The sequence below is a fragment of the Sus scrofa genome, chromosome 6 (genome assembly GCF_000003025.6).
Source record: "Sus scrofa isolate TJ Tabasco breed Duroc chromosome 6, Sscrofa11.1, whole genome shotgun sequence".
Lineage (NCBI taxonomy): Eukaryota > Metazoa > Chordata > Mammalia > Artiodactyla > Suidae > Sus > Sus scrofa.
Genome location: NC_010448.4, coordinates 50266778 through 50290456, shown reverse-complemented (window position 1 = coordinate 50290456; position 23679 = coordinate 50266778). Strand labels below are relative to the sequence as shown.

General features: G+C 43.2%; 2 protein-coding genes and 1 long non-coding RNA gene across 3 annotated transcripts in view; 1 reads left to right on the top strand and 2 right to left on the bottom strand.

Moving 5' to 3' along the window:
* Positions 1-23679, top strand: part of LOC106507598 — a 60721-nt gene that overhangs the window by 21708 nt on the left and 15334 nt on the right. The gene's annotated exons all lie outside the window — the stretch shown is intronic.
* On the bottom strand, positions 9677-11707 carry BSP1 (binder of sperm 1; the record flags this gene model as incomplete). The annotated part of the gene is given in 5 exon segments (NM_213832.1): positions 9677-9855; positions 10326-10475; positions 10671-10802; positions 11287-11331; positions 11625-11707. Coding segments are annotated over 4 exon segments (393 nt in total). The 3' UTR covers positions 9677-9855; positions 10326-10335.
* Positions 15712-18727, bottom strand: TEX101 (testis expressed 101). The gene is made up of 5 exons (XM_021094473.1): positions 18542-18727; positions 18287-18430; positions 17970-18155; positions 16787-16915; positions 15712-16650 (listed from the first exon to the last, which is right to left on the bottom strand). Exons 1-5 carry the CDS (start codon positions 18678-18680, stop codon positions 16430-16432), a joined length of 819 nt encoding a protein of 272 aa, XP_020950132.1. The 5' UTR covers positions 18681-18727; the 3' UTR covers positions 15712-16429.

The window sequence follows — 23679 nt, the reverse complement described above, 5'->3', positions numbered from 1 at the left end:
ATGACCTTGGGCAAGTTATATCAACTCTCTGTGGCTTCATTTCCTTTTTTTTTTTTTTTTTTTTTTTTTTAAAGTCAGTAATATCTTGCTCAAAGGATGGCATGGGAATTAAAGTTGAGTGTAAATGGATAATGACTGCAAGGCTCTTAGCATGTGCTCGGCTCACAGGAAGTGTTCTGTCAACGTTAGCTGTGATTGCCATCACTTCTATTATTCTTCTAAACATTTTTTATGGGAGTTCCTGGTATGGCGCAACAGATCAGCGGCATCTTCGGCTCGCGGGGATGCAAGTGCCATCCCCAGATGCGTACAGTGGGTTAAGGATCCTGCGTTGACGCAGTTGCAGCGTAGGTTGAAACTACAGCTACCTGGGATCTGATCCCTGGCCCGGGAACTCCATATGCTGCGGGGTGGCCAAAAAAGAAAAAAAATATATATATACTTTTTTTTTTTTTTTTTTTTACTGTGGAAGATTTCAAATGTACACAATGTAGAGAGACGAGCATAATGAGCCCCGTGTAGGTACCAGTTTCGCCCAGTTTCCGCAGTTGTTAACAGCGGTTGCTTTCGTTCTCTCTATTCCCACATAACACTCCCCTCAGACCCTCCTTTTAAGCTAAAGTGTTTCGAAGCAAGTCCCAGACAGTATGTTATTTTACCTGTAATTACTTCTGTAAAATCACTGTGAGTCAGTGATTCCAAATTAAAAGTTCTGGAATTGTTTGATTTTCTAATTCTGAGCCTGCATTGCTTTTCTAAAAAAATTCAAAATATGGTATCTTATTAATCTTTTAATGCATTGCAGCATTCTCTTTTTTCCTGATGATATAATTATTTATGCAGAAAATCCAATAGGCTGGTTTTTGGGGTCATTTAATTCTTTTTTTGAAGTTGAAGTATAGTTGATTTACAGTGTGTTAGTTTCAGGTGTACAGCAAAGCAATTCACATATATATACACACTTTTTCAGATTCTTTTCCCTTATAGGTTATTACAAAATATTGAGTGGCGTTCCCTGTGCTATACAGCAGGTCTTTGTTGTTGATGTATTTTATACATAGTAGTGTGTATATGTTAATCCCAAATGCCTAGTTTGTCCCTCTCTCTGCCCCTTTCCCCTTTGCTATAACCATGGTTTGTTGCCATGTACGTCTATTTCTGTTTTGTAAACAAGTTCATTTGTACTATTTTTTAGATTCCACATAAAAGGATACCATGTGCTATTTGTCTTTCTCCGTCTGACTTACTTCACTTAGCATGATGGTCTCTAGTCCATTCATGTGGCTGCAAATGGCATTGTTTCGTTCTTTTTATGGCTAAAAAAAGCATTTCATTGCATATATGTACCACATCTTCTTTATTCCAATAGACTTTTTTTAAAAGGAAGGGAAAATGAGATAATTTGAGAGGGTGGCTTTTGTCTCTTCTTGAAACAAAGGAGAGTGAACTTTCTCCAGCTCTTTTTCTTTTCTTTTCTCTCTCTCTCTTTTTTTTTTGCTTTTTAGGGCTACATCCATGGCATATGGAAGTTCCCAGGCTAGGGGTTGAATCTACACCACAGCCATAGCAATGCAGGATCTGAGCCAAGTCTGTGACCTACATACACCACAGCTCACGGCAATGCCAGATTCTTAACCCACTGATTGAGGGCAGGGATCGAACCCACATCCTCATGGATATGAGTCAGGTTCATTTCTGCTAAGCCATGACAGGAACTCCTTCCCCCACCTCTTAGATTTGAATCTGAATATTTCTCTGCATTTTGTTTCTTGGTTTGTTGTCTTTCTCTACATCAAAGGCTTCTCACTAATTCAACAGAATTAGATATCCTGAAATGCTTACTATTTCCTTCTCTGCGTATTTGTTTTTGTGTCTCTTTGTTCTTTTATTAGTTGGTATTTCTTGATTTCAAGAGTGTCTTTACCTTTTATCTGATTAGAATTTTCTGAAACAAGATTTAAAGTATTCTAAGATCCTTACATAAATTGAGTAAGATGAGAGTAACATGATTAAAGTAGCATGTTAAAAATATTAAAATAAACATAATCACTTATAGATGAGAAATAAGACAAATGACTTCCAAATAGTATAAGAAATAAAAAGGGGAAAAGCAACATTGTCAACAGACTAGAACACTATAAATATTAAACTAAATACATATTAAATGTTTATTAAATATTAAATGCTAAATACATAAATAAAGGTCAGGAGATACGTTAAAAAAATTAAAACGTATTCTCTGAACTAGAAGAAATCATCTTTTGTTTTGTTTTTTTGTCTTTTTAGGGCTGCACCCGCGGCATATGGAGATCCCCAGGCTAGAGGTCCAGTTGGAGCTGTAGCCACCAGCCTATACAACAGCCTCAGCAAGGCAGAATTCAAGCTGTGTCTGTGACCTACACCACAGCTCACAGCAACGCCGGATCCTTAACCCACTGAGGGAGGCCAGGGCCCAAACCGGCTTCCTCATGGATGCTAGTTGGGTTCATTAACCACTGAGCCGCAACAGGAACTCCAAAATCATTTTTGAAGTGTCACTTTTTCTAACTTAGGGTCACTGTCCTGTGACTTGAAGCCCCAAACTCGGTCTCTCTCATGCATCCCAAGCCTGCTTGACCTCAGGTCAGATAAATACCACCGGAGGAGAAAGGACTTATTTATCGAGCATGTTATGAGCTTATAAAATCCCCACCAAAATCTTGCAAGTGGCATTGGCCATTCCCATGTACAGAAGAGAAAACCAAGACTCATGAGGGGTATTTTTTTTTTTTTTTTTCTGTACTCTGGGCCAGAGATCGAACCCGTGCTACAGCAGCGACCCAGGGTGCTGCAGTGACAACGACAGATCCTTAACCAGCTCCACCACAAGAGAACTCTAAATGAAGGATAATCTTCATTGGAAGTATTGTGGTTGGAGCAAATATTCTTTTATTTTTTACAGTGTTGTCCAATTTGTCGTGTCCAGCAAAGAGCCTATCATGCATATTTACATACCCTTTCTTCCATCATGTTCTGTCCCAAGAGACTGGATACGTTTCCCTGTGCTGTACAGTAGGACCTTGTTGTCTGTCTATTCTTCAAAAAATTTTTTTGGTTATAGTTGATTTACAATGTTCTGTCAGTTTCTACTGTATAGCAAAATGACCCTGTCACACATATATACATGGCCTTTTTCTCATTATCTTCTATCATATTCTATCACAAGAGATTAGATATAGTTCCCTGTGCTGTACAGCAGTCTCACAGCTTATCCACTCCAAATGCAATAGTTGGCATCTACTCATCCCAAAGCCCCTTTTCATCTACAACCTCCCCTCTCCCTTGGCAACTACAAGTCTGCTCTCTATGTCTGTGAGTCTGTCTTGTTCTGCAGATAGATTCATTTGAGCCGCATTTTAGATTCCACATATAAGTGATCTCATATGGCATTTGTCTTTCTCTTTCTGACTCACTTCACTTAGTATGAGAATCTCCAGTTGCATCCACGTTGCTGCCAATGGCACTGGTTTGCTCTTTTTTGCGGCTGAGGAGTATGGAACAAATATTCTTATAACCACATCACATTATCTCTTTCATGTTTGGCATCTACATGCTGTGACTCCATTCTGAAGGCTAGCAGAGAATAGATTTAGGATTTGGAGTCCGAGTTTCATTTCCACCGTTCACTAGCTGTTATAACCTGGGAAATATATTTAACTTTTTGCTCTCTTATGTATAAATGGTGACTTCTAAAAATCTTACTGCTTTGGGAGTTCCCGTTGCGATTCAGTGGAAATGATATCTGACTAGTATCCATGAGGATGTGGGTTCAATCCCTAGCCTTGTTCAGTGGGATGGGGTGGGGGGGGTGGGGATCTGGCGTTGCCCTGAGCTGTGGTGTAGGTGGTAGACGTGGTTCGGATCCCTGTGGCTGGAGGCTGGCGGCTGTTGCTCTGATTGGACCCCTAGCCTGGGAACTTCCATATGCTGCAGGTGCAGCCCTAAAAAGCAAATAAATAAATAAATAAATAACACCGTGGTCAGACTGTGATTCAGTGTCAAGTTCTCACCACAGTGTTGTGCAAACAGTTAACTTTAGAGCTTGTTCGTTTCTCTCTCCTGTTCCCCGCCCCCGCCCCACCCTGTCCTCTTTCCCCTCTTCTCCATCTCCCCACTTTCCTTGCTCTCACCCTCCTTTCTCTTCCATCTCTCCCCATCCCCTTCCGTTGCCGCCCCACCTCCATTCCTCCTCCATACCCTCCTTGTCACAGCTGTGATATTGTGAGCTGCTCTCTTCCTTGCATAGGAGGAAGAGCTGAGAGGTGCATGGCTGGGAGGAGTAAGCGTTGGGGTGGAGCAGAACAGAGAAAGGGGTACAAGCAAGAGAGAACCATCAGCTGAAACAGACGCTACATCCACGGAGAGTATTGGGGATATAATTAACTCAAGGCAAGAGGCACAGCTCATGTTTTGCGTTTGGGTGGCGGTAATAATAAATGAATGTGGCTTTTTCTTGAAGGCAGGGATATGTCAGGGCCTCATCATTGGTCAAGGGAAAGATGGTGAAAAAGGAAACAAGGATAAGGCCATAGAATCAGCTTTCTAGTGTTGAGTATTTTATCTTTATTGCTTTCTCCTATAGGAATAGATTTTTACTCCTGTAATGAGAATAGCTAATTTGGAAAGCCCACAATAAGCATAGTGAACGCCATCATTCAGTTTCAAAATCCACATACGCCCATACTATTTGCTTGTCACATTAAAAAATTTCTACTATATGTCCTTCCTAAAAAAAAATAATCAAACATAGAAAGTCCATTAAGCCAAGATCCCCAGTGAGTCTTTTCTGGCATCTTTCAGTGTTAAAAATAACGTTTTTTAAAAAAAGATATTTAAGGAGTTCCTGTCGTGGCGCAGTGGTTAACGAATCCGACCAGGAACCATGAGGTTGTGGGTTTGATCCCTGGCCTTGCTCAGTGGGTTAAGGATCCAGCGTTGCCGTGAGCTGTGGTGTGGGTTGCAGGCGCAGCTTGGATCCTGCGTTGCTGTGGCTCTGGCGTAGGCTGGTGGCTACAGTGCCGATTTGACCCCTAGCCTGGGAACCTCCATATGCCGGGGGAGCGGCCCAAGAAATGGCAAAAAGACCAAAAAAAAAAAAAAAGATTTTTAAAGTTATAGTTGATTTACAATGTTCTGCCAATTTCTGCTGTGCAGCAAAGTGATCCAGTTATGCATGTATGTATACATTCTTTTTCTCATACTGTCTCCTATCATGTTCTATCACAAGTGATTGGAAATAGTTCCCTGTGCTGTACAGCAGGACCTCACTGCTTATCCATTCTAAATGTAATAGTTTGCATCTACTCACCCCAAACTCCCGGTCCAACTCGCTCCCTCCCCCTCTCCCTCCCCCTTGGCAACCACAAGTCTGTGTTATGTCCATGAGTCTGTTTCTGGAGAACTTGTTTTCTGTGAAAGTTTGGACTCACTGATAAATTTCTGCCAGGTCTGAGAATTAGATGTAGAGAGATAGAGTTGAAGGCAGGGGGGAGGAGAGAGAAAGAGGAGAGATAAGGCACTTGTGTTTTTTTTTTTTTTTCTCTTCCTTTCTTTTCTTTGTGGGTGTGTGTGTGTGTGTGTGTGTGTGTGTGTGTGTTTGTGTGTAGGCGTATAGGAACAGGAACAGTTCAGTAGTACTGGTAGGATCGTGTGGGAAATAGCCATGCTATTCTGATCATCTTCTATACCTTAAATATGGTATGAGGTGACCTAATAAACACCACCCAACACTGCACAGATGAGACTGGCCATGGTGTGTAAACCACATATGGTTACAGACTTGGGAAGAAGGACAATGCATATCCCACAGGACCACCCAAGGGTAGCATACAGGTGCAGAGCAAATGAGCAGGGCCTTTAGGAGGCAGGTTTTGCAGGAATAAGAGGAGGAGGTACCCCCTGGTTCTCTAAGTTTGATGGAAATCCAATCATGAAAATTCATGTGGCTGATGCAGGGGGTAACACGTATCGATTAATCCCTGGGAGGCATCTAGGTCTAAACTCTGATTAGTATCAAGAACAGTCTCATTGTCCAGCTCTCCTGCTGACTGAATAATGGTCCAAGCTGTGGAGCCCAGTGTAAGCACCCAAGAAACTTCCTTTTATTCTTGTTTTTATTTTTAATCTGATTTATTACGTTAAATTAAATTTTATTTTTTGTCTTTTTAAGGCCGCACCCGTAGCGTATGGAAGTTCTCAGGCTAGGGGTCGAATCAGAGCTATAGCTGCCGGCCTACACCATAGCTCATGAAAATGCTGGATCCTTTAACCCACTGAGCAAGGCCAGGGATTGAACCTGCATCATCATGGACACCAGTCAGGTTCTTAACCCGCTGAGCCATAACGGGAATTCCTATTGTTTTTAAAAGGAGCTTTATTGAAGCATAATTTGCCACTCCAAAACCCACCTGTTTGATGTGGGCAGAGGATTGCAGAAAGAAATTAAGATTTAAATCAATGGTAAGACAGCTCGAGTTCATGGATGAGAACGGTTGACATTGTTAAGATGGAAATACTCCCCAAGTTGATCTTATTATTACTTCTGCCCCTTTTTCTCTTCTCCCTCTGGTGTCCCCATTGTGTGTATGTTGTGATAATGTTGCACAGGTCCCTGAGGCCCTGTTCAGTTTTCTTCATTCTTTTTCTTTCTTTCTTTCTTTTTAATTAAAACTTTTTTAATATTTTTTTTCTGCCTTTTAGGGCTGTACCCGTGGCATTTGGAAGTTCCCAGGCTAGGGGTTGAATCTGAGCTACAACTGCCTGCATATGCCACAGCTCATGGCAACACTGGATCCTTGACCCACTGAGCAAGGCTAGGGGTCAAACCTGAGTCCTCATGGATACTAGTCAGGTTCACTTCCACTGTGCCACAATGGGGACTCCTATAATTAATTTTTTTATTAAAGTGTAGTTGACTTACAACGTTGTGCCAATTTCTGCTGTATAGCAAAGCGACCCGGTCAGACTTATATACACATTCCTTTTCTCATATTATCTTCCATCATGTTCTATCCCAAGAGACTGTTCCTCAGGCTGCATAGTAGGACCTCACTGCTTAGCTATTCTAAATGTAATAGTTGGCATCTACTAACCCCAAACTCCCCGTCCATCCCACTCCCCCCACCCCCTGCCATTCTTTTTTGTTCTTTTCTTCAGACTGGATAATCTCAATTGATATATCACCAAGTTCACAGGTTCTTTTGCTTGCTCAAATCTGCTCTTGGACCCCTCTACTAAGTTTAAAAATTTTCGTTATTATACGTTAAAAACTCCAGAATTTCCATTTGGTCCTTCTGAAAAATTTCTATCAGGATTCTCTATTTGATGGATTAGAGTCAGCAAACTTTCTTTTAAATCTATGGCATGGCTTTTTTTAGTTCTTTGAAGGTATTCATAATATATGCTTTGAGTCTGTCTGGTAATTCTACCATCTGAACCTGTGAAAGACAGTCCCTATGGATTTTTTCCCCTGTGGAAAAATACCTTTTTCTGTTTCTTTGCATAGCTCATAAGTTTTTTTGTCATAATTGTACATTTTATTTTCTTTTTAACTTTTTAAAATTGAGGTATAGTTAATGTACATTATTTTATGAGTTTCAGGTGTACAACAGAGTGATTCACATTTTTTATTATATTATTCATTTTTTATTAAAGTACAGTTGATTTACAATGTTGTGTTAGTTTCGAGTGTATAGCACAGTGATTCAGATTTTTATATATATATATGTAAAATATATAAATATATAATACAAAAATGTATTATACACACACACACACACACACACATATACATACATACATATACATACAAACACATTTCTTCTTTTCAGGTCCGAACCTACAGCATATGGAAATTCCTGGGCTAGGGGTCGAATCAGAGCTGCAGCTGCCAGCCTGCACCACAGCCACAGCAACACCAAAACTTTTTTTTTTTTTTTTTTTGTCTTTTTGCCATTTCTTGGGCCGCTCCCACGGCATATGGAGGTTCCCAGGCTAGGGGTCTAATCGGAGCTGTAGCCGCCAGCCTATGCCAGAGCCACAGCAACGCAGGATCCGAGCCATGTCTGCGACCTACACCACAGCTCATGGCAACGCCGGATCCTTAACCCACTGAGCAAGGACAGGGATCGAACCCGCAACCTCATGGTTCTTAGTTGGATTCGTTAACCACTGTGCCACGACGGGAACTCCCAGCAACACCAAATCTAACCCACATCTGTGACCTACACTGTAGCTTGTGGCCAGGATCCTTAACCCACTGAGTGAGGCCAGGAATTGAACACACATCCTCATGGAGACTAGTCGGGTTCTTAACCCACTGAGCCACAATGGGAATTCCAGCACTGGGTTTTTCTGACCAGGTTAAAATTTAGTGATTAGGCTTTGAGGCCCTCCATTATTTCTGCCACCTGTGAATTTTTCTTTCATTCCAACATAGTTAGTGGCTGAAATAATATTTGTCTAAAATTTATGTTTTTTAAGTATGCATGTATGTATGTATATGTGTATTTATTTATGGTTATGCCTGTGGCATGTAGAAGTTCCCAGGTCAGGGATCGAACCATGCAGTGACAATGTGCAGTGACAAGGCCAGATCCTTAACCACAGGCCACCAGGGAACTCCCTCTGTTTGTTTTGAAAAGGAGAGGAGTCTCCTTTAAAACTAAAAGTGGACCCAATAATCATCCAGAGAGGCGTTTTTTCAGAAAACTGAAAACTCATTTTTTACACAGAAGTTTGTACAAAAATATTCATAGCAGCTTTCTTTGCAATTGTCCCAAACCAGAAACCATCCAATATCTTTCACTTAGTGGGAGAAGAAATAAACTAGAGAACAAACTAGCGGTTACCACTGGGGAGAGCGACAAGGAGAGGGACAAGTTATGGGTATGAGATGAAGAGATAGGATCTACTATGTACAAAATAGATAAGCAACCAGGATGTACTGCACAGCATAAGGAAATACAGCCCTTATCTCACAATAACGTCTTTGAACGGAGCATAATCTATAAATGTACTGAGTCATTCTGCTGTCTTTCTGAAAGTAATACAGGATTGGAAACCAACTGTGCTTCAATGAAAAAAAAACAAAAAACATTTCTAAACCCTGAAAAAAAAGAGAGATGGAGGGAGAAAGAGAGTGAGTAGTCCTTTTGGAAAATGCCAAGTATGTGTCAGGTTCTGACTCAGAACTGAGGCAGGGTACACGCAGTCCATCTTGTCCTCCCCAAATTATGGTCCCCCAGGGAAGAGGGACAGTTTAACTGCACGTAGAGAGTGAATGGCCTGGAAGGACATGATGAGACTCCTTCTACTGGGGAGTCAGAGAACAGCTCCAGGAAGAAATGACACTTCAGCTCAGCTGGGAAAAGACAAATCTTTTGTGACAAGGACCAGCCCTCCCTCCCCTCTGGGACCTTCTCCCACCCTCATGTCAAGTCTCCCCACCAGGCCTTTACCTCTCAGTCAAGCCCCTAGGAAGGACAGTTGCGATGGGTATTGATGGTCCATCAGGGCCCAGAGGAAGGGCAGGGAAGACAGCAAGATGCTGCCTGATTAACGTGGACACGCGGAAGCTCTCCCATCTGATACATAGGGTTCTTTGTAGGAAAAGTAAAGGAACAAAGACCACATCTGCTGAGAAAGTGGTTTATTGATTGGCCCCACGTACAGGGGGAACGTGGAGGAGATGCAGGGAAAGGACGTCCCATCTGTCACTCAGTGTCACTTTCATGCTTGAGATGTCTCGGTTTTCTTCCCTGAAGTTTCAAAGGCTTGCCTGCATTGCCGGCCGTGGGGAGAGGCACTGTTCAGCACCTGAACATGGCCTTCATGAGTCTGCTGTTTTCCCATCAGTGCATGGAGGGCAAAGGTCTGTTTCTCCTTTGCTCTCTGCTCTGCCCACCTTGACCCTGCTGTCTCACCCCTGCTCTGAGACTGTGTCTTGTCCTCTCCCTGCCCCCCCGGCTCCCCTTCTCTTCCACCTTCTCTTGCCACTAATCCTACCCCGATGCTCTTTCTTCCATTTCTTATCCTACAAACTCTCTTCTTCCCCTTTGGGCTCTCTCTCATCTTTGCATTTGGCCTTTGTCTTGTCCTCTCTTTTCTCCCCTTCTCCTGTCCCTCCTCTCTGAACCTCCTCTTCACTCTTGCTCCTGCCCCCTTCTCCTTCATTCCTTCTCTCCCCCGCTTCCTCCTTCCCTCCCTGCCCCCTGTGGCCCCAACTTTGTCCAGATCTCTCGCCCCTGCTCACCCCTGTATTTCCCCTCTTCCCTGGACACTCTTACCTTTTTGTTGCTAGCAGTACCTCCAAGCTCGATCCTGGTCATAATTTGGGGTGACCGGGCACCAATACTTTGAAAAAACACTCCCTTCTTTTATGCAACTGTCATATTCTTTGCCTCGAAAGATAAAGGGCAAAGCACACCTGGCATAGTCTGAAAAATGAAAGGAGTGTGTGAAAAAATTGTGGTAGGGTGATTTTTAGTCTTCCCAAGAGAAAGGAACATGAACGGAACACACGGGGCTGGGGGAGGAGGTGCCCGGGGCTTCCGTCCAGGAGGCAGTCACGCACGTTCCCCTTCACCTGGGAAGCCACGTGCTCCCTACATGAGGACCAGATGCCCGCTCACCTGTGCTTCTGCAGTATCTCCATCTTTTCATATAATAGGTAGTTACGGAACACCAGTAGTATGTGGAGTCATGCAGAGTGCAATCGAAATACAGGTTGCCTTTATAGATGAATGGGAAAACACATTTATCATCTGAAAAAAAGAAAGACATTGCTCTCTTCTTCAGTTCTTAGTGTTTCATGATCTCTGCAGTAACTCTGGCAAAGTCTCCATGCCCGCTGGCCCATCATCACCAAGGGCCTGCCACGTACAGGGCCCCCTGCTAAGCATCAGGCTGTCAGGGTCAATATGGTGTGGCCCCTCCCTCAGGGACTAGGGTGAGGTCTTTAATTTTGCATGTTTCTACCTTTGCATGTGGCAGCAGCTCTGAAGGCTTTACCCTGCGTTCAGAGTCCAGCCCCAGCATCTACAGAACGGTCCCCCTTGATAAGGAAACATCTCCGTGGGGCCTCCTTGGGGGATGTGCGCACCTGCCTCTCTCTCATTTCCGAGAGGGTGAAATTAGCTCATGCATGTAAAGCATCTTTGGAGAATCCGATCACAGTTCCCACCCCACCCATGTTAGTTGGTGGTATTTGATTGTTGTTTTGTGGCCTTTTCTTCCAGTGTTGGTTACCTGAGGTAATGGCAGGAGTAAGGAAGCGCCCAGGCAGATGTTGATCTGGAAGAAAAACAGGAGCAGAGGAGATGGATGAGGAGGAGTGAGAACAAAGCAGGACCATGACCAGACTGAAATCTATAGTAGGACCTGACCTGCATCTCAGTTTAAATTTCATAAGTTGCTTTTAAATTAAGGAAAATGCAAAGCCCTTAATAGTATCTAGCTCTTGGGATGTACTCAAGAAATGGCAGCATATTTGTCACAGCTGTTATTACACTCATTATTTTTACACATCAATCTGCGTCTGGGACAGACTTTTTCATACTAGTTCCAGCCCATCTCCCCACCCTCACCTCCATTCACAGGGTCCAGGGGTAGGAATACAGATACGCCAGCCCAAAGCAGAAAGATCCCCAAACGCGGTGCCATGGCAGCTTGCTTTCCTGTGACCTGACAGACGTCAATCTGCTTCTTATATAAGCTGTTATTCCTCATACCCCCTCGACCTGTTATCAGTCTGGCTCGGACAGTGCCTATGCACACTTAAGCCTGAGAGCATGCAGTTCAAGTTTATCTCTCTGATGGAAGGCACAGGACTTTGGCTGGGAGTTTAATGTCTCCAAGCCTCAGAGAGTTTGAAACACACTGAAAATGAGGCCAAAGTATTTGCAAACTCTTCGCAGTTCTAGTGTCCCATAATTAGGCAAAGGGACAAGGACAAATGCTAAGGACCGTTTTCTCTCCTGGGAGATGGGGGCTGTGCATCCATCTCATCTCATGCAAGTCTTCCCGTGGAGGAGGAGGAAACAGGCTCAGAGAGTTCCGCCAGGGAACAGGGTGACACCTGCTCGGCTGCTTTATTGGGTTGCTCTGAGGCTCCGACGGGTGAGCTGACTGATCCTCAGTCTGCAGTCAGGAAAGGAGATGAGATGGATGCTGTTGCACACCCATGAGAGAAAACGGTCTTTTTCACCTGTCCCTCTTCCCTTTGTCTGGTCATGGGATGCTGGGACTGAAAGAAATTTGCCAAGATTTTGGCCTCATTTTAAATGCATTTCAAAGTATTGTAGTTGGGAGATAGAGTGACAGATGTTTGAGTTGCCTTCAACTCCCTACAAAACCACCAAGAGCTTATACAAATTGTATTTCTAAAGCTCTTAGTATAGAGCAAGAAACAGATCAATTGCCCAATAAATGATAATTATTTTCAATCACATTAAATAACAGTACAAGAACCAGAACCACTAGCCCCTGATCAAAACTGACTCCCACCCTGGCATCACTGCCCCAAACTAAAATGTGCCTGCCCGACCATTTAAAACATCATTCACCAAATAATGGAATAGTTAGCTGTTTACCTTTCTGCAGTGCCCATCCTTCTTCGACTTCTGCCGCTCTTCTTGTCTACTCTCTAGAACTTCCTGCCGTCTTTCCTCACATCAGCATCAAGTTTAAGGTCATTGGCTGAGGTTGGCGGTGGTTAGTTTAGTTGTTGGAGAGCAGTGTGTGTATGCGTAGTGGAAGTTTGGTTCACTTTGCTCAGCAGTTCTGGGAGACCCATGGCATCACGTTGCCAGTCATGTCTTATGGGTGCTGCTAAGCTGTAAAGCCGTTGGAAACAACGCTGGTCCTTGAAGTGTACAGGGGAGACTGTACATTGTGTGGGAAACAGTAAAGTATTAAAGTGAGGTGGGCAGATATGCTGGAGCTCTGCTGAGGGAGATCAGTGGGTGTCAGAGAAGTCAGGAAAGGTGTGCTGGAGTTGGCAGTAAGATGTCTGGGGGGCCCTCCAGGGTGGTAGGTGGGCAGAGGGAGGAAGGAACAAGAACAGAGCCTTGGGAGGAGCAGTGAATATCATGTGTGATGACAGAGGCTAAATCCAGGTGGGTGAAGTAGCTGTATGGCAAGGTATATTTTGCTATTAATATTATCTCTCCACACCCCAATTCTTTTTTTTTTTCTTTTTCTTTTTTTTCCTTTCTAGAGCCACATGTGGAGCATTTGTAAGTTCCAAGCTAGGGGTCAAACGGGAGCTGCAGCTGCGGTCTGTGCCACAGCCATGGCAACACAGGATCCAAGATACATCTGCAACCTATGTCCCCCTTGTGGCAACACCAGATCCTTAACCCATTGAGCAAGGCCAGGGATTGAACCAGCATCCTTACAGAGACAAGATCAAGTCTTTAACCTACTGAGCCACAAGGGGAACTCCCCCACTTCTTTGTAATACTTCTCTTTCACCTTCTCCTCCGTTCAGTCAGTAGGCATATTGCTGTAGAAATGTAAATAGCCAGAAATGTCTTCATGTTCAGCTTTGAAGTTTTAAAATAGGCTACTTAAAGTAGAGGTAGACATAATTCTACAGGCCCAAGTTTTGACTTGTTAGACTTGGAATTTTCAAGTTTCAGGCTAAGAATATAGGCTTTATGGAGTGGTTATTGAAAAAAAAAAGTCAATAGATTTGAGGAGGATGTATAACAGTGGTCTGTGTATGGTGGGTGATAAGTTTAGGATCTAGGCCCCATCTCTTTCCCAAGTACCTTGGGAGAAAGCGATTCCCTATGAAACTATCTTTTCTCCTGATCTTGGATGAATTGTATCAGCTATATGGGACACCTAGGCAGCCTTAGTGGGATTCCTGAAGGACCTCAGTGGGATTTGACAGCAGTTGGAAGAGGCCCTTAAGTAGCTGAGAGGAATGGCAGAGCCTACAGGGCCTGTGTGGATGCCCATGAGTGCCCAGACAGGTTGAAGGTTTCCCAGTGGAAGCCAGCAGGAGTGGAAGCCGAGTATCAGGCATCAGCAAGAACTTGGACATGAGCAGCATGAGAGATGAAGGCTAGACCCCCCTCCCATCAGTACTACAGCAAAGCCCGATGTGAGGAGAGTGGAAAGGAAAAAAAGCCCTGAATTGACTGAACTCAAATCTGAAATGACTGAGAAAACCCTGACATGACTGAGTTTATTCAAACTGGCTAAGTTTCTACCTACTGCTAGGCAGAATTGAGGATGGTTATAAACAAATTTATCATAAAAATAAATATTTAATTTTTATACTATATATTTATATTAAAATATTAGAAAGTTTGTACACTTGAGTTTGTGGCCTGAGAAATTTGTACGTGCTGCTTAAAGCTCTTTGGCATATGATAGATACAGTTTTTAAAATACCAAGACAATTCACAGACCAAATTTTGGGAAATTGTGGCCTTCCTTCATTGACTCAGGAATGTCTCCTGCAACTGTCTTCAGTGCCATTAAAAAGCCAGTGTCCTACATAGTTTTTTTTTTTTTTGTTTTTTGTTTTTGATTTTGTTTTTTACCCCAAATAGTATTTACCAGTCATGGCTCTGAATGTTGGTTATTTCCCAAATTTCTGTGTCCCCACATTAAATTAAATTTTTTTTTTTTTGGTTGCTATTTTAAAGCTGCACTTGCGGCATATGGAGGTTCCCAGGCCAGGGGTTGAATCAGAGCTACAGCTGCTGGCCTACGCCACAGCCACAGCAACGCCAGATCTGAGCTGCGTCTGTGACCTACACCATAGCTCATGGCAATGCTGGATCCTTGACCCACTGAGCGAGGCCAGGGATTGAACTCACGTCCTCATGGATCTTAGTTGGGTTCGTTAACCACTGAGCCATGACAGGAACTCCTAAATTAAAACTTTGTTGGTGTTTCTTCTCCCTCTTTCAAGAGATCCACCAAACTGGCACAATGGAGAAGTGGATGCCTAGGAACAAAGATAAAGTGTTAGTTGAGTGGTGCTTTAACTCAAAGAATTAAATTAGAGAACTTTCTAGAAAGAATTTGGTGGGAGTTCCCTGGTGGCCTAGCAGTTAAGGATCTAGCATTGTCACTGCTGTGGTGTGGGTTTAATTCCTGGCCCAGGAACTTCTGCATGCCTGTGGCACCGCCAAAAAAGAAAAAAAAAAGAAGAACTTGGCTGGAATACACTATGATCAGACTTCCCTGTCCTTTGTTTGTGAGAGGTGTCAACAGTTTGCATTAAAAGTCTCTCCTCCCACCCCCATTTACTATCAATTAAGCCTCAATAAATCTGTTTTTTTTTTAAATGGGAAAAGATCTTTTATTATCTCTACATTTTACTTTTCTCTGTACAGCTCCTATATTATTGGAGTCTTTCACAGTAACATAGATTTTATATATTCTTGAGTAATAATAGGCATAAGAATCTGAAAAAAAACCCAGAGTTCCCATTGTGGCTCAGTGGGTTACAAACCTGACTAGTATCCACGAGGACACGGGTTCAATCCCTGGCCTCTCTTAGTGGGTTAAGGATCTGGTGTTGCTGCTGTGGTGTAGGTTGCAGATACGGCTCGGATCTGGCACTGCTGCATCTGTGGTATAGACTGGCAGATGCAGCTCTGATTTGACCCCCTAGCCTGGGAACCTCCATATGCCTTGGGGATGGCCCTACAAAGAAAAAAAAAATCTCCCCACCCAATAGTTCTAGGCTGACATTCATCAGACTTTACTGAGCCCCAGATCCCTCCTAAGTTCCCTCTGTTCACTAAAGAGGCATTAAGTAGGCAACAGAGATGGGAAGGAATGATGTAAAGTGGGCAAGGGACAAACAGGACAGGGGAAGATGGGACCCTAAATTCTTTACTCATTACAATAGGACTCTAAATTCATTACAGTTGAAAAACTTAGGGTCTGATTTTTCTCATTCTGCCACACCTCCGGGGAAATATTAAACCCCAAAGCAGATGACTCTGGCCTTATGATTGGGTTAAGAGTGTTCTAGGGGAGGATAATGTTAGTCTCTTGTCCAACCAGCAAGAGAAGGAAGCCTATTAGAGGGAATGGAAAACCAAACTTTAGGTCAGAATATCAAAATTCTGGTCCTTACTATGCCCATAGCTGTGTAAGTGTGAGAAATTCACTCAAGTTTTCAAGAATCTCTGATTCCCTTTCTGCAAAATATGTGGGTGAAGATGAATATTAAGGGCCCTTTAGCACAATAATGCCACTTCTAGTCTTGAGCGATATACAAATCACAGCAGAAGCTTTATTCAAAATGTCAAATACAAGCCACAAGAACTCTTGGTTCTTCAAATCTCCACCTGCTCCTCAATCTGCTGTTGGCCAGTCAAAAGAAGTGTCCAGTAAAACTGGGACCAGAAACCACTCCTCAATGGACAAGCAGGGGCAGTAACAGCAGCAGCGGTAGCTCTAAACTCCAATATGAAGTGGGAAGCCACATGGCACCACTTTGGACTTTTCGGGGAGTGAGAGACTTGAATGGACAAGTTTCCTTCACCCACAGGGGTCCTATTGTAAAGATCCCAGACATTATCCTGCAACCAGTTATGGCTGTACAGCCTTTGATCTCCAAAGGTGAGTTGATGCCTCCTATGGAAGAAGAAAGGATGGGGAGATACACAGATGTTTTAGAAAATCAGAGAAGAATCCTGAGTGTCAGAGCCTCCTGGGCTATACTCAGATGTCTGGTTTTCTAGCCTCTGAAATCATCAGCTGTTCAGTTTACCTCCAGTGACCTGAAGTTTTCCTTGATAGCATCGATTTGTATCATTGGGACAAGGAAGAGAAGGAGCACTCAAACAGTTCCCCAAAGCCACACAGGTTGGGCAGTGGAGGGTTGCTGGCTCTCTGGGAGCTGAAGAGGGAAAGAGAGGGACAATTAAGGGTGTGTCCTGCCTCTGGAGTCGTCTTTCCTTGCTGCCTTCTCTTCCTGGAGTCTTTCCTGCTGATGCCTTGCTAATCTAAAGCCTATTACTACAACCTTCCCACCTCTCTCCAACTGATTTCTGTGCTGTCAGAGCCCTATCCAACATGACTTCCAAACTCTGCGCTTAGGTTATGGAGATACAGAAATGAAAAGGGCACAATTCCTGCCATCTGGGATCATTGTCTTGAAGGAGAGAGACATGTAATTAGTTAACTACAATATAGCTCAGTAGGCACTGCATCCAAGGTATAGTGGCAAAGAACTGGGAGAGGACCTAACTACCTGAAATAATTTGGTTAAGTATTTTCACAAAGTAGACACCTGAGTTGAGATGGAGGATGAACAGAGGTTAGCTATGTGAAGATGGGGGCTGGGTCAGAGTAGCAAAAGAAACAGCAAGGATAAAGGCCTCGAGGTGTGAGCCTGCTTGGTGGACTGGGGAACTGTGAGAAATTGCAGCACTGACATTCATCTGGTAGGCACAGATAGGGGTGGACTATTTTTTATAGCCAGCTTCCATTCTGATTGGCCAGGACATTTCCACTGTTAAATGTTTTGAACACAAGCCCCGACTGGAACACAATAAATGAGACAGGGAAGAGAAGGAAATGAGCAGAAAAGAGGCAGGGCCAGGTTACTATAGGCCTTCAGGACTGATGGGGAAACTGGCCTGTGGTCATGCAGCAATGAGGAAACAATAGACTAGTGATGCACCACCCTGTTCAGAAACCTCCACTGATGTCTTATTGCTTAATAAATGCAAAACCCATTTTACACTCCAGTCTTCACTGATGTCCCTGCTTGGAACGGTGTTTATAGACCTCATGCTGACAATTTAGAGGGACAAGCAAAAGGTCTGAAGTCCTTTTGTGTATGGTCCACTTGGACCTAAGCCAAGTAAGAACACAAAGAAGGAAGACCTATCATTTTTCAGGGGTTTATAGAGTTTCTTTTAACACCCATCTGTCCCCTCCCAAGGTACCTTCATACTCCGCTTCAGGCCATATCTCATACAAATTCTCTCTGTTGTTGCAAAGGGGATCATCACAGTAGTTATTGTAGGAGATTGTGACTATGCCAGGGGGTGGAGAGTGCTGGATAAACGTTATTGCTGGTGTCCCCTCTGAACTGCAGCCCTTAGTGGCCAAAATTGCTGTCTCGGTCCTTCCTGTGAGACAAGAGGCAAGGAAAATGGATGCTAATGTTTGGCCTGGGGAAGGGGGAGCAGCATTAACATGGACATTTATCACTTTCCTACCCACTGTCCCCACCAACCTAATTGCCCCTTTCTCATTTTACCTGATCTGATTATTAGCACAGTTTCCTGGCACAATGCCCCATTGTCACAAATCTCAACATTGTCTGTGGTCCAGTTAAATGTATACATTGGATCGCTTTCTAAACCCATGAATGTACTCCTTTGACAAGGCAATTTTTGTGCCGCTGGGGAGAAAATGAGATGAAAATAAGCACCTGCCCCTCTCTGTGGGGCCCAAATCACTCCTTTTTTACCTGTGACCCAGCTGAGGCCCCCCCCCATACCCTAATACATACAGATCAAGGTTGGGGCTCCTAGGATAAAGAGGAACAGCAAATGCTGGTTGTGACAGGTTCCCATGGCTTCTTCTATTAAGAGATTTTGGAAGAGCTGATCAGGATCTGTGAGTTGACGGACAAGAAACTTTTCAACCATAAGGAATGAAATTAAATCTAGGTTCTGGCAAGTACCGACTACAGGGCCGAGTTTGCGGGTCGGTAAAACGATGACTTCTAAAGTCAGCCTGTCCGGATCCAGCACGTTGAGTTTGAACAAGTTAACTAGTGAAGAGGCCTCAGTTTCCATAGCTGTAATTCTCAGACTCAGTCACCTAGACCAATACCTTCCAACCTCAGGATCCATAAACTGGCCCAACGGCCTCTTCCCCCTCAGACCCCAGAGCTCAGGTTTAAACCCACGCTCTTTCGAGGGCCAAGTATCTCAGTCCCCAGCCCGCGATGTCATCACAAACCGGGATTCTGGGATTCCAGGGATCCAAGAGCTCAGATTCTGTCACTTCTTCTGGCGGGACACAAGATTCCGGGCACCCAGCCCCCCCCCCCCATTCCCCTCAGACCTGCGAGCCCAGGGCCCCAGCCTTCGCCCTCCCTCACTCCCAGAGTCCCAGCTCCCCAGCCTTCCCTTTCCTCAGGACCCAGGAATCTGGGGCCCCAGCACTGTCCCCTGCCCCCCACTTTCCTTCTGGCTTCCAGATAATCTCACAAGAATCTTACAGCGCTGAAAGAACACCCTGAAACGCTCCACTCTCCGAACCCTGCCTTTGCTTTCAGCGTCTATAAGGCCCAGAAGCCGGGGCCTGCTTCACCAGACCATCACTCGAAGCCCCATTGGTCGAAGTGAAAGCATCCGATGAGCTCATTGGATGGGCCTGGAGGAACGCCACACCCCATTGGCCCAGGAGAGGCCTATCCCTGGCCGTCTTGGAAGGTACACATGCGCAGAACAGCGGTGAATGGCGGGCAGGCCAGGCGACCAAAAACTCACTGGCTTTTGCAGTGCGTGAGGCTTGCAGTGAACCCTGAGTTGTGTGTCCCCAAATGATCTTGCTTACACTTTACTCTCTTTGGGCTATGGAGTCCCTACTTCTGTAGCCACACTAGGAGATCGGACCCTTGGTCTTCAGCCACTGAACTTTTCTCCCTGCCAGAACCGCCTCTGAGATTTCCACCCTGGCCCCTGGCCCAGTGCCCATCCAGTGACTGTAGCCAGGAGTCAACTTCGCTTACAGTAGTTTCTGCCAAGCCTAAGCCTCATTCTCTGAACACATCATGGCACGAGCCCCCTCCATGGTCTGCTAGAAGGCTGAATAGAGGAGTGCTAGCTTCAGTGCTATTTCTGGCACCTCTGAATGACAAACCACCATTATATCTAACCTGCATGTCGATCTCAGTACCACGAACAAGATGTGTCATTCAGATCTTTATGTTTATGAAATAGGACGTGTGTGTGTGTGTGTGTGTGTGTGTGTGTGTGTGTATTTATGAAAACTTTCTGGATGTAACATGGAGTAAAGGTGCATTATGTGTTCTTTCAGACTTAAGTATTTGTGAGTTCTATGGTATAAGTGAATATTTTTATTTTTTAATACTTTTTATTACTCAAATGAATTTATCACATATGTAGTTGTATAATAATCATAACAATCCAATTTCACAGGATTTCCATCCCGCAGCCCAAGCACATCCCCCCCACCCCCAAAACTGTCTCCTCCAGAGACCATAAGTTTTTCAATGTCTGTGAGTCAGCATCTGTTCTGAAAAGAAGTTCAGTCTGTCCTTTTTTCAGATTCCACGTCAGTGAAAGCATTTGATGTTGGTGTCTCATTGTATGGCTGACTTCACTTAGTATGATAATTTCTAGGTTCATCCATGTTGCTAAAAATGCTGGTATTTCGTTCCTTTTAATGGCTGAGTAATATTCCATTGTGTATATGTACCACATCTTCTTGATCCACTCCTCTGTCAGTGGACATTTAGGTTGTTTCTATGTCTTGGCTATTGCAAATAGTGCTGCAATGAACATCGGAGTAGATGTGTCTTTGCGCCTCGTGGTTTTCTCTGGATAGGTGCCCAGGAGTGGGATTGTTGGATCAAATGGTAGTTCTATTTTGAGTTTTCTGAGGAATCTCCATACTGCTTTCCACAGTGGCTGCACCAATTTACAATCCCACCAACAGTGTACTAGTGTTCCTTTTTCTCCAAACCCTCTCCAGCACTTACTGTTTGTAGACTTTTTGATGATGGCCATTCTGGCTGGTGTAAGGTGGTACCTCATAGTGGTTTTGATTTGCATTTCTCTAATAATGAGTGATGTTGAACATCTTTTCATGTATTTTTTGGCCATCTGTATGTCTTCTTTGGAGAACTGTCTGTTTAGATCTTCTGCCCATTTTTTGATGGGGTAGTTTGTTTTTTGGTATGGAGCTGCAGGAGGTGTTTATAAATTTTGGAGATTAATCCCTTGTCAGTTGATTCACTTGCAAATATTTCTCCCATTCTGTGGGTTATCTTTTTGTTTTGTTAGGGGTTCCTTTGCTGTGCAGAAACTTTGAAGTTTGATTAGGTCCCATTTGTTTACTTTTGTTGTTTTTATTGTCAATACTCTAAGAGGTGGATGCTGAGAAGATGCTGCTGTTTATGTCAGAGAGTGTTTGGCCTATGTTTTCCTCGAAGAGTTTTATAGTTTCTGGTCTTATATCTATGTCTTTAATCCATTTTGAGGTTTTTTTTTGTGTGTGTATGGTGTTAGGGAGTGGTCTAATTTCATTCTTTTCCATGTGGCTGTCCAGTTTTCCCAGCACCACTTATTGAACAAGCAGTCCTTTCTCCATTGTATATTATTGCCTCCTTTGTCATAGGTTAGTTGGCTGTAGGTGCATGGGTTTAATTCTGGGCTTTCTATACTGCTCCACTGATCTATATTTCTGTCTTTGTGCCAGTACCATACGCTTTTGATGACTGTTGCTTTGTAGTATAGTCTGAAGTCCAGGAGCTTGATTCCTCCAGTTCCATTTTTCTTTTTCAGGATGTCTTTGGCTATTCTGGGTCTTTTGTGCTTCCAAACAAACTTTGAAATATTTTGTTTGAGTTCTGTGAAAAATGTCCTTGGTAATTTGATAGGAATTGCATTGAATCTGTAGATTGCCTTGGGTAGTATAGTCATTTTGACATTAACTCTTCCAATCCATGAGCATGGTATATCTTTCCATCTATTTGTGTCATCTTTGATTTCTTTCATCAGTGTCTTATAGTTTTCAGAGTACAGGTCTTTTGTCTCTTTAAGGTAGGTTTACTCCTAGGCATTTTATTCCTTTGGATGCGATGGTAAATGGGATTGCTTCCCTAATTTCTCTTTCTGATCTTTCATTGTTAGTATATAGAAATGCTGTCGATTTCTATATATTAATTTTGTATCCTGCAACTGCCAAATTCATGGATGAGCTCTAACAGTTTTCTGGTAGTCTTTAGGATTCTCTAGGTATAGTATCATGTCATCTTCAAATAGTGATAGTTTTACTTCTTCCTTTCCGATTTGGATTCCTTTTATTTCTTTTACTTCTCTGATTGCCGTGGCTAGGACTTCCAAAACTATGTTGAATAGTAGCAGTGAGAGCAGACATCCTTGTCTTGTTCCTGATCTCAGCGGGAATTCTTTCAGCTTTTCACCACTGAGAATGATGTTCGCTGTGGGTTGTCATATATGGCCTTTATTATGTTGAGGTAGGTTCCCGCTATGCCCACTTTCTGAAGGGTTTTTTATCAGAAATGGGTGTTGGATTTTGTCAAAGGCTTTTTCCGCATCTATTGAGAGGATCATATGGTTTTTGTTTTTCGGTTTGTTCATGTGGTGTATCACACTGATGGATTTGCGGATGTTGAAGAACCCTTGCATCCCTGGGATAAATCCAACTTGATCATGATGTACAATCCCTTTTAATGTACTGTTGGATGCTGTTTGCTAGTATTTTGTTGAGGATTTTTGCATTGATGTTCGTCAGTGAAATTGGCCTGTAGTTTTCTTTTTTTGTGGTGTCTTTGTCTGGTTGTGGTATCAGGGTGATGGTGGCCTCATAGAATGAGTCTGGGAGTGTCCCTTTCTCTGCGATTTTTTGGAATAGTTTCAGAAGGATAGGTGTTAGCTCTTCTCTAAATGTTTGATAGAATTCGCCTGTGAAGCCATCTGGACCTGGACTTTTGTTTGTTGGTTTAGTCTTGGGAGATTGTACTTTTCTAAGAATTTGTCCATTTCTTCTAGGTTTTCCATTTTTGGTGTATAGTTGCATGTAGTAGTCTCGTATGATCCTTTGTATTTCTGTGATGTCCATTGTTACTTCTCCTTTTTCATTTCTAATTTTATTGATTTGAGTCCTCTCTCTTTTTTGCTTGATAAGTCTGGTTAAGGGTTTATCGATTTTGTTGATTTTTCAAAGAAACAGCTTTTCGTTTCATTGAGCTTTTCTATGGTTTTCTTCGTTTCTATTTCATTGATTTCTGCTCTGATCTTTAGGATTTCTTTCCTTCTACTAACTTTAGGTCTTGTCTGTTCTCTCTCAAGCTGTTTTAGATGTAAAGTTAGCTTATTTATTTGAGCTTTTTCTTGTTTCCTGAGGTGGGCTTGTATTGCTATAATCTTTCCTCTTAGAATGGCTTTTGCTGCATCCCATAGGCTTTGGAGTGTCATATCTTCGTTGTCATTTGCTGCTAGGTATTTTTTTAATTTCCTCTTTGATTTCTTCAGTGATCCATTGGTTGTTTAGCAGCATGTTGTTTAGTCTCCACGTATTTGTGTTTTTTTGAGTTTTTTCTTGTTGTTGATTTCCAGTCATATAGCATTGTGGTCAGAAAAGATGCTTGATATGATTTCAATTTTCTTAAAGTTACTGAGGTTGGATTTGCAGCCCAGGATGTGATCAATTTTAGAGAATGTTCCATGTGCACTTGAGAAGAATGTGTATTCTTCTGCTTTTGAATGGAATGTCCTATAAATATCTGTTAAGTCCATCTGGTTTAATGCATCATTCAGGGCCTGTGTTTCCTCATTGATTTTCTGTCTGGTTGATGGTGTCCCTTGCTGTAAGTGGGTTGCTAAAGTCCCCCACTATAATTGTGTTATTGTTGATTTGTCCTTTTAAGGT

Coding starts and splice junctions, on each gene's coding strand:
- TEX101 (XM_021094473.1), bottom strand. CDS start 18,680: ATGGTTGAAAAGTTTCTTGTCCGTCAACTCACAGATCCTGATCAGCTC. Junction 18,431..18,541: donor AGGAGCCCCAACCTTGATCT/GTATGTATTAGG, acceptor TTTTCTCCCCAG/CGGCACAAAAATTGCCTTGT. Junction 16,916..17,969: donor GCCTGAAGCGGAGTATGAAG/GTACCTTGGGAG, acceptor TTCCCTCTTCAG/CTCCCAGAGAGCCAGCAACC.